The sequence below is a fragment of the Hippichthys cyanospilos genome, chromosome 5 (assembly GCF_059441005.1).
Source record: "Hippichthys cyanospilos isolate Australia breed blue-spotted pipefish chromosome 5, RoL_Hcya_1.0, whole genome shotgun sequence".
NCBI lineage: Eukaryota > Metazoa > Chordata > Actinopteri > Syngnathiformes > Syngnathidae > Hippichthys > Hippichthys cyanospilos.
The window spans coordinates 11,517,172-11,532,489 of NC_142373.1; the positions used below are offsets into that span (position 1 = coordinate 11,517,172).

The 15,318-nt window shown below is 40.9% G+C and overlaps 4 protein-coding genes across 18 annotated transcripts in view; all 4 read right to left on the minus strand.

Moving 5' to 3' along the window:
- fmnl2a (formin-like 2a) overlaps positions 1 to 3,275 on the minus strand; it is a 51,035-nt gene extending 47,760 nt beyond the window's left edge. For 3 of the 15 annotated variants that reach the window (XM_088414858.1, XM_088414862.1, XM_088414856.1), the window contains exons 1-2: positions 2,607 to 3,268; positions 2,246 to 2,396 (exon numbers count right to left, since the gene is read on the minus strand). In XM_088414858.1, the coding sequence (XP_088270984.1) occupies positions 2,246 to 2,359 (114 nt within the window). In that variant the 5' untranslated portion in view covers positions 2,360 to 2,396; positions 2,607 to 3,268. Of the gene's footprint in view, positions 1 to 2,245; positions 2,397 to 2,467 lie in introns of all 15 variants that reach the window. The other 12 variants (XM_088414853.1, XM_088414854.1, XM_088414859.1 and 9 more) reach the window with 9 other exon arrangements.
- A 2,364-nt stretch (positions 3,276 to 5,639) lies between these two features.
- LOC148423503 (small ubiquitin-related modifier 3-like) lies at positions 5,640 to 8,356 on the minus strand. The gene is made up of 4 exons (XM_088415797.1): positions 8,149 to 8,356; positions 7,564 to 7,692; positions 7,414 to 7,485; positions 5,640 to 6,215 (listed from the first exon to the last, which is right to left on the minus strand). The coding sequence occupies exons 1-4, from the start codon at positions 8,167 to 8,169 to the stop codon at positions 6,150 to 6,152; spliced, it is 288 nt and encodes a 95-aa protein (XP_088271923.1). The 5' UTR covers positions 8,170 to 8,356; the 3' UTR covers positions 5,640 to 6,149.
- Positions 8,357 to 8,982: 626 nt separating this feature from the next.
- Positions 8,983 to 12,105, minus strand: LOC148423504 (pituitary tumor-transforming gene 1 protein-interacting protein-like). Its single transcript, XM_088415398.1, has 7 exons — positions 11,907 to 12,105; positions 10,828 to 10,883; positions 10,625 to 10,733; positions 10,319 to 10,433; positions 9,878 to 9,943; positions 9,762 to 9,808; positions 8,983 to 9,542 (listed from the first exon to the last, which is right to left on the minus strand). The coding sequence occupies exons 1-7, from the start codon at positions 11,992 to 11,994 to the stop codon at positions 9,496 to 9,498; spliced, it is 528 nt and encodes a 175-aa protein (XP_088271524.1). The 5' UTR covers positions 11,995 to 12,105; the 3' UTR covers positions 8,983 to 9,495.
- A 537-nt stretch (positions 12,106 to 12,642) lies between these two features.
- myo10l3 (myosin X, like 3) overlaps positions 12,643 to 15,318 on the minus strand; it is a 51,502-nt gene continuing 48,826 nt past the window's right edge. Inside the window, exons 39-41 of the mRNA XM_088415597.1 lie at positions 14,700 to 15,155; positions 14,385 to 14,576; positions 12,643 to 13,856 (exon numbers count right to left, since the gene is read on the minus strand). Coding sequence (XP_088271723.1) covers positions 13,752 to 13,856; positions 14,385 to 14,576; positions 14,700 to 15,155 — 753 coding nt within the window. The 3' untranslated portion in view covers positions 12,643 to 13,751. The remainder of the gene's footprint in view (positions 13,857 to 14,384; positions 14,577 to 14,699; positions 15,156 to 15,318) is intronic.

Below are 15,318 nucleotides of genomic sequence, written 5' to 3' on the forward strand. Positions count from 1 at the left end.
AGCGCCGGCATCACACGGGTACCAAAAAGGCAGGAGGAGGATTGTTGTTTTTGCGGGAGGGGACATACGATCCCCTTCAAAACTATTGGAACCGTGAGGCTAATTTTTTTTCGGTTTTTGTTCTATGACGCATTCATCGTTCAAGTGGGTCTGAATGTCTATGCTCAGTTACAGCTTTGGAATTTGCCTTTGAGAAAAAAAAAAAGAAAAAAAGCACGGGTTAGGGTGCAGGGGGTTCCAAACTGTGGCCCGGGGGCCATTTTCAGCCAATATCAGTGCCTTGTGGGCTAGATTTAGCTTCCCAGAGCGACTGAACTTTTCACGATGTTTAGCCTCTTGTTAAATTTCTCTCTTCCAATTTGTGACACAAATTCGACTCCTTCGTTAAATTGGGTACTCCAAATTTGGATAAATACAAAATAAAAATCTATTTACATCGTCATTGTAGGATATGGCTCAGGCGTTGGCGGCTAACCGCTAACGACAGCGTTGACGCCTCGCGATGCAAACAAGCTATAAGGTGCATTCAAATGCCTGGATATTTCAAACACAGGCAGAATTTATTATCTGCTGTTACTCAATCATGAACATTTTTAGAATAGTTTTTTCCACAGTTTTAAGACCCGGATAAAATGTGAGTGAAAACTGTACTTGGTGGTGAATTTTATGACTTTATTCATTGAGAAATTCTAAAAAGCCAAGAAAATATTCAAGACTTTTCCTCAATACCATTTTTTTCAAAAGGTACTCAAAGGAAACATCTGGCCCACTCAACGGGATCGCGCCTGATCAGTTTACTGGATGTCGACCTCCAACTTGCAAACCCTCATGATCATTTTGACCTCGTCTCACTTTTTTTTACGATCGTAAGAAGTCCCCGTCTCCAGCCGAGCTCCTATTCTCGCTAAGCCGCTAATGTTTATGAGCGCACAATCAGCGGGTGACAATCACGTTTGACCCATATTCCTGAACCGCTGCTCAAATTTCACCCCCGGCTGCTCCACTGCACTTTTCGTCTTCTGGGGCCTTTATCGGCTAACCAATCTCCTTGGCGATGACGAAATATTACCTACATACCTACAAAGGCTTGCTTAATATGACTGAATCCACAATAGAAAAAGAAAATAGTTTTATGTGCTCCAATTTTTTTTATTATCATCATTTGCCCTATCCTGCTTGAAGTGATTGCTGTAACTCTTCAGTATTGTTATGACATGTTCAGGGAGCGGCGTACAAACCTTCTGATTATCATACCTAATTTCAAGTCAACAAAAGCCCAAGTGTGAATTGCAAATATTTCAAGACATATATGCGTCTCCCGTGTCACTTTAAGCATTTGAAACCACAATATCCTGTAGTTATAAGCAAAGTTAGCCTAGCTTCTATTTGTAATTCTATTATCAACTTAATTGAAAACATTAAAAAAGCACAGCACAATGTCAACTATTGGAAATTGCGCCACATCCACTACAAACTCAATTTCCGCCAAATTGAGCAAGATTACATCAGCCTAATCAGTTTTAGTGCTAGCTAACAAATAAATACAAAGAAAGGGTTCCTCAAAGCCACAGGCGGCTTTTAAGCAGTCTTATTATGCAATATTGCTATATTATGTCAGTCTATAACATGTCAAAAAACAGGTTTTAGGTTTACGCAACACAACAGCCCTGTCTAGGAAGATCAATACTTGGCGTGTTCAGTACAGTGCGTTTATTACTAGGTGACAGATGGTCCAGTCGCCTACAAGTGACCTCATAAAGATGGAAGACACTCTCAAAGCCACTTTAGCTACTTTGTTTTAAAAATGGTTATTTAGAAAGTCTTTTTGTGAAAGAAATTGTGAGATTAATAAAGCAAAATAATCACTCAGTTCGGTTGTATTTAACTTTCCTCCTAAATTTGAGACCAGTGGAATTGGTAGCATGTTATCCAGAGGGAGGGCGATGCCAAAATTTAGGTCCCAAAATGAGCTTCATGTTTACGGTGCATAAACTTCTTTACCAGTTTTTGTACGCTGGAGATTGATGTTTGGATAAAACTTGCCTAATTTTCAACTGTTTCGAGACTGAAAACGTTTGAGAAAGCCAGAAATCAAAAGGGAATCACTGTAGGTTCCTCTCCCAACAGGTTGTGGAAACAACAAAAGATAGCAGTTGTCTTGGGACTGCCAGAGGTCCAACCGATAACACAGCTGTTCTCCACCTCGACAAAGAGCCAAGCAAATGTTTGAAAAGTTTTTACTCACCAAAACGATCGCGAATTTTTCCTCCAGCTCGCCCGCATCCGGCATGGGTAGTTTTAGGGGCATGTTGTGGCCCCTGAGATCCGTTTGTTGATCCATGCTCCCCGCGTTCCCCATGTTGACTGACTTGGAGCGGCCACTTGTTTAGTTCGACCTACGAATAAAAAGTATCCACACGTGTTGTTTTAAAAAAAAAAGGGGGGGGGGGGGCTTTCCCGTGCTCACTTCTTCAACATATAGAGCACATGTGAGGAGTGAGAAGGGGGCAGCGGAGCTCGGCGAGCCCCTGGCGAGGACGCATTTTCCCGGCGGCACAATGCGGAGGAGAAGCGTGTAGTCGACGGTGGAAATCTGGAGGACAGACCTTGGAAACTTCTCTCGCTGTTATCCGAATTTCGCCCAGTCTCGATCGCGCTTGCAGTCGGCCAGGATGACGAGGGTCATGATTCACGCTTTGGACTTACTTTCCACGTCTCGGAGTATTCCCGACTAGGAGGTGATGTGTGCGTGTGTGTATGTGTAAGTGTGTGTGTGCTCATTAACTAATCCCTCTTCTGCTGAGAAGCTAGTCAAGGAGGAGGAGGAATGAGGAGGAGGAGGAGGAGGAGGAGGTCCCAACTTACACACACACGCTCATCCAGTACCACAATGATTCTTTTCAGCCGGGCCGAGCCTCCCTTTTTCGTCTTCTTTTCCTCCGGGGCGTAGCTTCACTAAAGCCGTAGTCAAGGAGATGACATTTTTCTACTGCATTGTGGTACTTTGAGTCCCCGAAAACAAGGCGCGCGCAGACGTTTTTCTCCGACGACATAAACACTCTTTCATTGAGACGCTTTAACGTTTAACTTTGTCTTTCAAAGACAAACGAGCACACGGAGTTTACGTTACCGTGAATTCAGCGTAACATCAAAGTGCTCACTATTACGTGACGCGGGTTTTCTTTCAGGTAATGTCAGAAATGAGCCCCGACCGGCAAACTTCGTGTGTACGGACACATGAAGCTGCCAACGTGGAGTAAATAAACGGATGACTGGCAAACTCGTTCGAACGTGCCTGTGGGCTAAATGCAACAAACGGCATTTGTCACATATCACGGGGTAGTCATTTGCGCATGCGCACTGCGAGCTGTATGATGGAGGAAACGGGACGAACATAACAATAAAAAAAAACTACTTATAAAACTTTTTATTTCCCTATTTACAAACGTAATTGTACAACGTAGGCCAAATGATGTTTTTTTAAACTTGCGTATTGCACTAATATCCTGTGGTGCGAAAATCCTACGCATTAGCATTTAGCCTAGCCAAGATTTCAGACAAGAAACTTTAGACAATAAACAGCATACAAATTTTGAAATTATATAAATATATAAGATTTTTTATATACAGTATACCAATAGGTAAAAAGGATATCAAAGACAAGTATAACAAAAAGATACAAAGTAATACAAATACATTATATAAATTGCAATAAATATTCACGCCCGTTGGGCGGAATCAGCATTGCCCCAGATTAGAAAAAGAAAATTGGCACTATAGAGTTTTAAATTGCTTGCTTGAATAGTCTCAATTTGTTTTATTCATATTACCTGTATCTTTTAATTTACTTTTTGTTTGGAAGTTAAATTTATAAATACACGAAAAAGAAAAACAGCGCTATCTAGTGGTGAACCACCTTACTTGCGCCTGACACACAAAGTGTTTCTCGACTGCAGGTTCCAAAGGAAGAGGTCCCTTCAATAACGGGCCCTTAAGTCAACATCTGTTTCCGTGCTACATGAAACCTGCTTAAAACGTAGCGTAGCTGTTGCTAGCATTGTGAATTAGTACTGTAAAAAGCAAATTTGAGTATTCCCATGTCCACCGTGAGAAAACCGGTTATTGTGTATCTTGAGATTCAACTGATGACAACAGCGCAAGCACAATCGTTGACACATCTTCGGACAGGGCGGGGACGACAAAACCAGGGTGACATCATCATTGGGAGCCGCGGAGACGAATGGAGCGAGCGGTTGTCCGCACATGCACGACGAGGCACACATTGCTCCGATTCAGGCAGCTGGAGTGCGTCACGTGCGAGCTTAGCTGGATGCCACTGACCTCATACGATCACTACGTGCTGCGCGTTAACTTGATTTGCTGGGTCTGCAGTGTTGAGCGGACCACCGCCCCGCCCCTCCGCTCACTTTCCATGTCGCGTCTCGTTTTGTTTCTGGCTCGTCGGTCGGAAAGTTGCGTTGCTGAAAATGCACGTTCGAATAAAACTTAACGAGACAATGTTAACAAGTCAATAGTTATAATTTAGCAATAAGTTGCTGTGTTCCAATTCATTTGCTGTTAATTTGAAAATAAAACTGTATGGTTGCTGTTGTTACAGCATTAGTTTTGTTGGTACCAACAAAACCCAGTTGTGTGTGTGTGTATATGTGTGTGTATATATATATATATATATATATATATATATATATATATATATATATATATATATATATATATATATATATATTCATTCCCATCTGCAGAGTTAATGCCTTTGTGTGCTGCTCATGAATATTTTTAAAATATTCTCCCATTAAAGTATTTGAGTGAATGTCAAATATTGAACTGGGTGGCCCTTTTTTCATTTGAAATGCTTGAACACGATGTTTTGAATGAACCATCTGTTACACTGAATAATGCACAAGCTGTGTGCGGACAGTGCAACGTCACATGACATAAGGTACAGTGAATGAGCTGTAAAAGGAGCCACAAGTGACTTTTTGTTCCAGATAGAACACAACCGTGACGGGGAAAATGGGAGGCATGTGTTAAAAGAGTAAGTCCTGTTAATTTATTTGCCAAATATCGCCTATTGTGGGACCAACAACGGTTGCCTTATTTTATTTTGGGGCCAAATAAACACAATTAGGAAATGTTAAGCGTATTGAGCATAATTGAGCGCATTATAACCGTTGTCAGTCATTCACTTTTTTTTTTTTACAAAATGTTCTATGACACAACTAAATAGAAGTTGTGGATGAATAATCGTGTTTTTTGTTTACAATGGGGAAAAAAACAGAAACATGCGGTTGCCTTGATTCAATTTGACACTTTACACAATTCCATCATCCGGATCACACACAAAAGCAATTATGCGAAAATTTGACCGAGACAGGCTCTGTTCAACTACGTAGTTGGGCGCTGCTGTCCTCTGGCGGATGTATTGTGTATTGCACAGTCATCTCCTACTTGCGAGGCAGATTGTTGGGTTCCGGTATGTTTATTTTGAAAAATTGATCAATCCTAATCACTCACCCAAAACCACTGATCTCATTTGACACTATTAACATCCCAACTCCTAAATGAAACCCAAACTGGGTCTAGACGAAACGTAAGTGCAAATGACACAGAATCACAACTTTGTACAAAAAAAAGAACACTTTATTTAGCATTTGTTTGTTTTTTGGTCCAGTAACATGACATGACTATTTTTCAGCATTCGGCTGAATCTGCTCCAAGCAAAACATCACCTACAGTGACATTATTCATAGGGCATCTCTGCAAATGTGAATACAAACCACTGCAAGTGTAAGCTATGTAAAAAAAGACAAGGTGATGAAATTTGTTTTCGCTCGAGCCTTCCAAAACACGAGACGGATGGCGTTGTCCTGAATTCAACCTGACACATATGATTTAAAAAAAAAAAAAAGAAGATGATTTTGGTATATAGTTCTTGTAAATGATGAGACATGGAAGCATCCCTACCGTTGGATACACAAATGGTCTTCATTTGAACTTGTGAAAAGCCTGGCAGCAAAATGGGGGAGGGGCAAAAACGTTTAAAAAACAAAACAAAACGGTGAAACAATAAAACAATGACAACATAAAAACCAAAGGCATGGACACATTTGGCAGAGGACTCCCCCCACTTAAGAAAAACCTCCTCCCGTCTGTTGCTGGAACACGTCGATCGTGTCCTCGTCCTCCATTTCCAACTGTGCCAAAGAAATGCAGCATGTCAGCCATTGCACAACTCGGCCGCACATTTCTTCGGCTTTTGCGTTCTTCCAACGCCTGAGCAAAAGGCTTCTCCGACAAGTGTGACCGCGCATTGAAAAGTCTCTATCTCATCACGATTCAGCCAATACGGGGTGTCCCCACCTCATATTTATATTGGTCTGATATGGCGAGAGCAGAAAAAAATACAAATCTGAACATACTATTGGTTTGATTGAAGTCCAAAATGTTTGGAATGGGTTCTATTTTCTTCACACCTGGTGTTGCTGACTATCGTTCGCTGAATAGTATCAGGTCTTCATTTCACACAAATTCCTGCTGAGATCGGATGTATAGAATATTGTACAACACTCGGCTGCGGTGTTGGTATTATATCAGATGTGAAAAATTCCTATTGTGATACCCCAATGAAGCGGCGCTCGAACGCTCCATACTGTCTAGCCAGAGTAGTCAGATTCACTTTCAAAAAGATTTTATTCAATAAAAATCACTTGCTTTGCTGCAGACAGCCTGATAAAAGTTGCCGTTCCTACTGATCACTTTAACAAACCCTGCAGACTCAAATGTCTTTGTGTCGTAACTGCTTTGTTGACTCATACCACGGTAAAAGAGTTATCTAAATTCCCAGTTTATATTTATGAAAAAAAATGCTGAGTATAAAAAAATATTTAAAAATGATCATTCTTAAGTGCAAATGCATTATTTGGTGAATATGAATTATCTTTACACCTGCAAGTATAACACAATGAAATTTTGACTTTGTTTGATATATAGTTTTTTTTTAATCCAAACACCAAACTATTCAAGAGCTTTACAGACGAAATACAATTACTTTCAAATCACCTATGTAGCGATATTCGTTACGCACTTGGAAGAATGGCAAAATATTGTCAGATTAAGGTAAACAATTTGTCTCCTATGTTTACGTTTGAATACTACATTATATTCACATTTTTTACACAAGCTTGTTCATTTTATTTGCTCGATAAACTGGAAAATTTACATTCAGCATTAGTTATGTGGGCTCAAACTTGTGAGACGTCTCGTCTTATGGAATTTGCGGTCCCATACCTATTATATGGAATTACTTTCATCACATTCAAGTTATTTAAAGAGGTCCAACAACTTAGTCCGTGTGTGCATGTAGTGAGTTACTATGGTGTGCACGAAACCAACCTGTGAAGGTGTGTCCGTCTCATTTATTGGCTGCCCATCAAACCTAAACCTTATTTGTCGAATCGACAGTCCCTGTGAAAACAGAAATCACTTATGGGCGTAAGCGCAAGATCGATTTGCCAAAAGCGAGGAGCCGAGAGTTGCATGTACCTGCCGTTCACAGTACGCCTTCATGAGTTTGCTGAGAGCCGTGTGCCTCTTGATTTTGAACTGTACCACCGAACCATCTTGACCGGCCACTTTTAGGTTAATGTGGTCATTTTCGGTCTTCACTCCTTCCTGCACAAATAAGAAAAGTCGTCAGTTAAAAAAATAATGAATGGCAAAGATATAGAGTGAAAGTGGAGTAATCTGTATGTTTAACAACCGGCCATGCTACATATCGGTTAGCATGTCGAGCTAGCCCGAGTCGGAACTGGCGCAGAAAGCCATAATGGCGCAAACGAAAGGAGCGGGCTACCGCGTTTATCTGGCGCAACTACGCCTCGGGGCGATTATGACGCGCAATATATGCGTGATTATAAAAATGTGTCAAACTTTCCAAATTCAGTCAACGCACTGTGCCGACCTTTGTTTAAGCGCCCGCTCGCTCCTTGCTCCGCTCAAATGCGCCATCTGGACCGAACCGTGGAAGCGGCGTTAGCTTAGCATTAGCACACGGCTATAACCGATTAGCTCGACGTTAGCTTAGCACACCTGGATATTCCCAACGGCCCGGGAGTGAGGGATACTTACCTTTGGCTTTTCGTCCGACATTGTGGCCCTTTTGAAGCGGTTGGGGCGCGCAAATCCAAGGAGGAGACCGACTGTTATTTCAGCCGCGGCGTGGCGTCCGCAGTCAGTCAACCGTTTTCGTTTTTTCTTTTTTTTTTGGTCGGTTTTCCTGTGCGCCAGGCGCGCGCACCGAAATTTAAACTGTAATTCGATCGTGATGTGTCACGTGACACGAGCCACTGGGCGGTCCTATGGTCGCGGGAGCGAGCGCGGTGTTTTGCGCGTGGCCGAGAAGGGACGTTGCGCGTTCACGAGGCGGATGGAAAGAATGGGTGTTGAAAGCTTTGATCTGGCGGCGTTCCCGCGGTTATCGCGGTGGTTGTGGTACCAAAAGTACCCGCAATAACCGAAATCAGCAACGTTTTTTTTTCCCTTTTGTTCCTGTTTGCTTCTTTGGTTTAAAAAAAAAAAACACATAAAATCAACTTTTTGGTGGTTCGACTTGGAATGAAAATATAATATATATTAATAAATATAAAGAAAATAGTGAGGTAAATCTGCAATATATGGTCAAATTAAAATTCACAAAAAAAGTTTGAAATAGGATTTTGCTTTTACTGCTTTTTTCGATTTTCTTCAGACTTAATGCAGAAAATAGCTTTAAAATAAAATAACAAGATATCAAAAAGCATGATAAATAGCGAGGTAAACCTGTAATAGAAAGTTAAATAAAAATTTGCAATTGGGTGAAACTGTAATAACCTAACTATGATGTAGCGAGGGAACACTGTATTGGCAAAAAAAAAATGACATTAAGTTTTGCATCTGAAATGTCGCATTAAAAAAATTGCAAAATTCAAACTTAATCTGTACTTTTATTTTTACACAATAACAACATAGGGTGTAAAACACATTGACATGGAACAGCTGACAGTAAAAGAGCAAATTGCCGCACAACACAAATCAAACACGTCCTATTAACATGTTACAAATCTACACACATACATCCAGTAACCCATGAGCAATGTAAAAAAAAAAAAAAAAACAGTAATTTCAAATACAATTGCCATTTTTTTGCTGGAGTGTGTTAAATCAGATAATAGTGCAATAGTCTCACAGAATAAGACGACCATAAAAATTGCAATAGTAAGAATATATCTCATGTTTGGAAGTTTATTTACATATATATAAATATATATATATATATATATATATATCAACTTCCAAAGCTGATTATACATATTAAATAATAATATCACAGTTAAGCACACAACTTTGTCGTATTAAACACTTTCTCAAGTTGACGATGCCTCACTTGAATGAAATAAGACACGGACTACTCTGCAGTGGGGTTTTGAAAATGGTCACTTATTTTTTGTCATCCATGCGGGAGTAAGGATTATCCTTTGAAAGACCTGCACACACACACACACACACACACACACACACACACACACACACACACACACGCAATGATTACACACTTCCTCAATGAATGTGAGATTTTCCATTAGGGTCTGTACAATAATTCTCAAATCGTTTTGCTTTTCATTGTAACCAGGAGAGGGCGCCAAATGTTTAGTGTACACAATGAGACGGTGTACTTAAGACAGAAAAAAATAACAAAAACTCACCATATTTCTGTCGTATTTTGTCGTGCCTCAGCTGCATTTCCATCCTCCTGTGATGACAAATACAAAAGTGACAAACAGGCCCTACTCTTAAGGTCTTTTTTAAAATGAACTTTTACCTTTCTTTCTGACGGGCGTTCCTCGCGCGCGTTTGTCGCTCCGCCTTCAAATCTTCGTCGTCATCACTGCAAGATAACAAGATGGCCCATTTTTGAATATTATTATATTGACTGTATGTACTTGCGTTATAACCTTTTGTTGCTTGAAGGATTGACATCAATGCTACTTTCGTACGCCTGTCTAAGGAATTTTTCTGTGTCTGCTAGCATTAAGCTAACAGATCTCTCTTCTCTTACAACAAATTTAGCAGAGCCTTTTTTTAAAAAATAATTAGTGCTGCTAATTGCATTATTTTGTTGACAATGAAGAAAAAAAAAAGGTCACTCATGGTTTGATAGTCTGAAGAACAAGGAGAGGATTTGCAGCGGGGCCTTTGGAGACGGATGGTGTCAGCCTCGACAAAGAACGAGCCATTGTGTCCGTTGGGTCACGTGACTCACCTGATTCGCTGACGCTGGCGCCGGCGGCAGCAGCAGCACAGGCAGCACACCAGCAAGGTCAGCACCAAAAGACCGGCAAGTGCGCCCAGCGTGATCAGAACCGTCTGGAAGTTGACTTAAAAAAAAAAAAAATCACAAATATTGTCAACAAAATAAACACCAAGAAAACGACAAGAGTTTTAGCAATTAAAAAAAAAAAATCGAACCAAAACGCCTTTTTTACTGTTACACGCCGACCTGCTTCCAAAATGTTTTGACTCATCACACGCCAACGGGCATGTCAAGCCTTGCTGTGGCGCGTCTTACCCCAGCATACGCCCCATCTTGCGTCATTGAGGGGACACACGTTCTTGGAAGGCAGGATGGTTTTCACGGGATAGTCCAAGCACTGCTTGCTGGGTGCGCACCACAAACACTGCAGCGACACACAACACGGCACGCGTATTTGACATGTTAGCAATTTTACACGCCAACCACATGGCGGGCCAGCACGTGGAGCACACGCTTACAGAGGCGTCTTGTAGACATTGGACACAGCTGCTGTTGGACTTGGAGGCGCATGACACTGCAACGGACACAGTATTAAAAAAAATAAATATAAAAAAATAAGCATTTCCGGGCAAAAATCACATTTTTTGGATTGGGTTACAAAATTAAGGCACAATGTTTTGCAAGAAAAAAAGTCTTGATGCTCAAATTTAATAAAAAGTTCATTTATCTTCCAATTCATTTGATCTTAATTTGAAAAGAAATACAAGGTGTCACTTGTAACACAATTTGAGATTCTCTGGTTTAGAACACACAGTTAAAATCATATGGAGTATTCTCGGACAGTAAGGTAGTTCCAATATCAAAGGATATAGACCAAAGGCAAATGTCCACTACGGAGGGCACACATGCATATCCTGGGTGTCTCAGGGGGGTTAACAAAATAAAGGTATATAATGTTTTGAAAGAAAAAAAAAAAAAAGACTCCATAGAACAATGTAATAATATCTTCTCATGATAGTATAGTTGTTTATTTTGTTACAGTATTGTGTGTGTTTTTTACATACATTTTTTTCACAGGAAATGTTGATTTTACTATACTTCACAAAAAAGTGACATGTTTAAAAATAATAGTACTACTGTAAAACTCATACGGGTGAAATTTCAGGTCCCAAGTGTCTTCTTTCAACGCTTTTCCTTTGAGGTAAATTGCCTTTGATGTAAAGATCAAAGGATTAAAGACGAAAGGCACTAATTTTGGGAACAAAAAAGTAAAGGATCTAAAGAATAAAGTAGATTTTCAGCCAGTTTTTTCTTTTTCAAAAAGCGTCACATGATTTAAGGAATTATGGGCGGATTAATGGGACAAGGTCGAGAAATTGTTAAGTCTGTTGCCAAACACCATGCATAGTAAATAAAATAAAGGTTAATTAAAAACCAAAGCCGTGATCAAGAAAACGAGCTGTAGTCACTTGGGTTTTACAAATTGTCCCCGTTTTCGGTTTTTAACGAATTAAAGTAACACAGAAAGAAAACGCGTAAAACCGATGTCATGTGACCCAGAAACAAGGCACAAGCGATGAAAGTATGTCAAACTCACCAACGGGAGGAGAAGTCGTCGATATTTGGTCTTGGGTGGCGACGAGGCCAAACAAAAGAAAAAGAAAGACGCCGTAGGAGGCAAACATTGCGAGGACGAGAGCAATACAAAATCCTCGGGAAAATAAAGAAACTCACTGTTACCAACTGTTGCCGTTGATGAAGCGGAGGGCGGGGGCAACGTCAGTTGCTTATGACGTGCGTCATCAAAATGCCACGAGATTTCGCAATGAGTAGGTACGTCATCATTTAGCGTCACGTCGTGAGCGTTAGTAAAGTTCATTTTTTGCATTATAATTTTGTTATATTTGTGGTAAAATATAGATGTACGTACAGTTATTCTAAATTAATTTTTAAGTCGAATTATTACCCTCGCCATTTATCTTATTATTAGAATGGATAGCACTACAGATTTCTACTAATCTTACTATATTGTTTGCTGTAGTAACGATAAATATTGCAATCATTATATTACACATAATGCGATAATAAATCTAAATTAAATAGTGACTATACTGTAATTCAATAATTATGTGTATTATGTAATTCTAAAAGTATTAAAACAACAGTAATGACAGCCTAGCAAGTAGTCCACAAATGAATGTCAGACAAGAACAACAAATACAGCATAATCATTTCCTAAAAATCCATGAATGTAATTTTGGTGAATTCAATATTTAGTTTGGGATACCAGACTGGCAAAAACAAAATGGAGACAATAAAACACACATTAAAACTTCTGAAATACAATAATTTATTAAAGCATCTTTAAATTTTTTGATACAAAACATTTCCCACCGATTTGTTTGTCTCTACTGGAAAAAAAAAAATCTGAAAGGTGATGATAGTCATCGTCAATGGCAACATCCATCAAGAGTCTGGTGTGGCCGCCGGCAGCTGACCAGATCTACGCCGCTACAACAGAGGACGACGACAAAGAATGTGAGGTGTACACTAAAGTCATCTATATGCATGGATTATTATCATTACTATTATTAGGAATGGCATGTAAGATGTGAGCTGACTGGTGCGCATGGAGAGCAACAGACGGCAGCAAAGTTTAATATCGGGCAACTGCTTAACTACAAGGCACACAATTGAGCACATGAACAGCTTATGTACATTTTTCCTGTCGATGCCGTGTGCGCCCGAATGCAATTCCAACATACTGGCAAAAATTCTCAAGTCCATCCATACTGAAAATAAATAAATACCCCACCCTCGACGTGGCCTAAAAAACACCCAGTAAAAACACTTTTAGTATACACGCACATACACACTTGAAACTACCATTTTAATTCTGATAATAGTGTCTTGGCAAAAGTGCAGTGGTTATCTCAATCATCGCTTTGCCTCACTTGCTTCTTTTATACTCCGGGACGAAGTTAAAGGCCGCGGCTTCTCGACGACGAATCAAGTGATTAGTCCAGAATAGCTCTCAGTAAGGCAAGTTGTCCCAGTTACATACGTGCATGCACCTGAGGGACTCTCCGTTCGAGGAGAACATTCGGTAGAAGGGGGAAATGTTGCCATCTTGTGGCACGCACTGGTAATCAATGATTCAAATTCTTATGTTAAAGAAACAAAGTCATGTAAATCTAATAAACGTGGAGATACGTTAAATTATGAAAAACTTGGCGTTGTTAAATAAAAACAAATTGAAATTGTGTGAAAAGGGACCAGTGTACTTATTCCAAGCGACATTCAAAGCTTCAAATGGTGCATTTTTTTTCCCCCGCAGAGAAAGCTGGATGGTCACGATCGTCGGTTTAGCGCTGACGTGTTCCTTTTGTTGCTTCTCCAGTCCGTTGAAGCAAAGTACTGTAATTTATTCCGGACCCATCAATCATCTGATCCAGTTGCTGCCGTAGCTGGACACTGACTTAACACTGCATCGTTTCTTCACGATCATGTTGATGTAGGCTTTCATGATCTTTGTGATCTCACCAACCTGGAAAAAAAAAAGTCAAATCCACACTGTCACTAAAAGGGAACGCAAGTTAATATTTTGTCTATAATTACTTTTAAATTATTTTTCCTGCATAATAAATACCTTTAAAACATGGAAAAATTGAAATGACCTGTTCACAAGGCTCGAGTAATGACCAATCACAGCTCACCTGTTGGTCATGTGACAACAATCCAAGCTGTGATTGGTTGTCACCTGAGCGTTTAGTGCATGCGATGTCATTTTCGGTCGACAGCAAGTGTCAAAATGTGTTATTAAAAGTATTAGCCGCATGTGAAAAATAATTCTGCCATCAATTTTTTATAGACGAAATAACGTATCGCTACTGAAAACGACCAAATTAGAAACTATAAGAAAATGTATAATAACAGCCAACAACAAAAATATGAATACATGAAAAATATTACTAATTAACCCAGCTATCTGTTTTTATATTGTTCAATACATGGCCGATGATTAGCAAAGATACCGATTGTTTGACCCGTCTTGTAATCTGTACAAGTTGAGTACCTGCGGCGTCTCAAAGAACATCTCCCTCTCATCCACGGTGATCTTGTACGTGCAGGGTTGCGGAGCTCCAAAGAAAACGATGTGCTCGTAAGGGAAGGTCTCCAGGGGCTTGGGCTCTCCTCGCTTGTACACCGACACGTTTTCAGCGCTCACGCTCAACCAAAGATCGTGCGGGAAGCCTCCCTCTTTGCACTGTCCGCACACACACAAACATCGCATTCGACACTTTAGATGTGACAAATGATTTGCATTTGAATAAGGCAAAACAATACTTTGACTCTGCCAAACATCAGACTTATCCAAAAGTGTAATTACCTCCACATCGAACAGAGTGGATCCATATCCGGTCCACTCCTTGATGATGGTCATGTACTTGAGCATGGCCTGATGCTGGAGCAAACCGTGGAGGCGGCACCACTTCTCCACGATGCTGGCCCTGGTGGCCGACGTCTCCTCCTTGATCCACATCTCCAGCATCTGCTCCTCCTCCATGCGTTGCTTCTTCAGGGAGCCCGTCTTCAAGCCTCGCCGCAGGGTCCCGTCCAGGAAGCTGGTCCGGCGCCGCTCCAGCGTCTGACCGGAGCCCGAGGCCGCGCTCATCTTGGTGTACTGCAATATGCGAGCGCGCAGGCGGCCCACGGGGTAGACGCTCTCCAGGTTCCAAGCCGCCCGGGTTTTGTCGCCGTGGAGGAACTGCAGGCGCAGAGCGGCCAGGTGCTGCAAAGTCTCCTCGCGGGCCGGGAAGTGTCCTCTGGTTAAGCTCTCGTGGGCCTGAAGGGACAGGAAATAGCATAAGCAATTTGCTCCGTGGACTCGTCAGACCACAGTGCACTTTTCCACTTTGCGTCAGCCGGCTGTGGTAGCTGAACCCCTGGGTGTACGTGAAGGCACTTTAGGAGGTCCGTGGCATTTTGGCAGGGTTTCTGCAAGTATC

Coding starts and splice junctions, on each gene's coding strand:
- LOC148423503 (XM_088415797.1), bottom strand. CDS start 8,169: ATGTCGGACGAAAAGCCAAAG. Junction 7,693..8,148: donor TGTCGGACGAAAAGCCAAAG/GTAAGTATCCCT, acceptor TTATTTGTGCAG/GAAGGAGTGAAGACCGAAAA. Junction 7,486..7,563: donor AGGCGTACTGTGAACGGCAG/GTACATGCAACT, acceptor CTGTTTTCACAG/GGACTGTCGATTCGACAAAT.
- LOC148423504 (XM_088415398.1), bottom strand. CDS start 11,994: ATGTTTGCCTCCTACGGCGTCTTTCTTTTTCTTTTGTTTGGCCTCGTC. Junction 10,734..10,827: donor AATGTCTACAAGACGCCTCT/GTAAGCGTGTGC, acceptor GTGTCGCTGCAG/TGTTTGTGGTGCGCACCCAG. Junction 10,434..10,624: donor AAGATGGGGCGTATGCTGGG/GTAAGACGCGCC, acceptor TTTTTTTTTAAG/TCAACTTCCAGACGGTTCTG.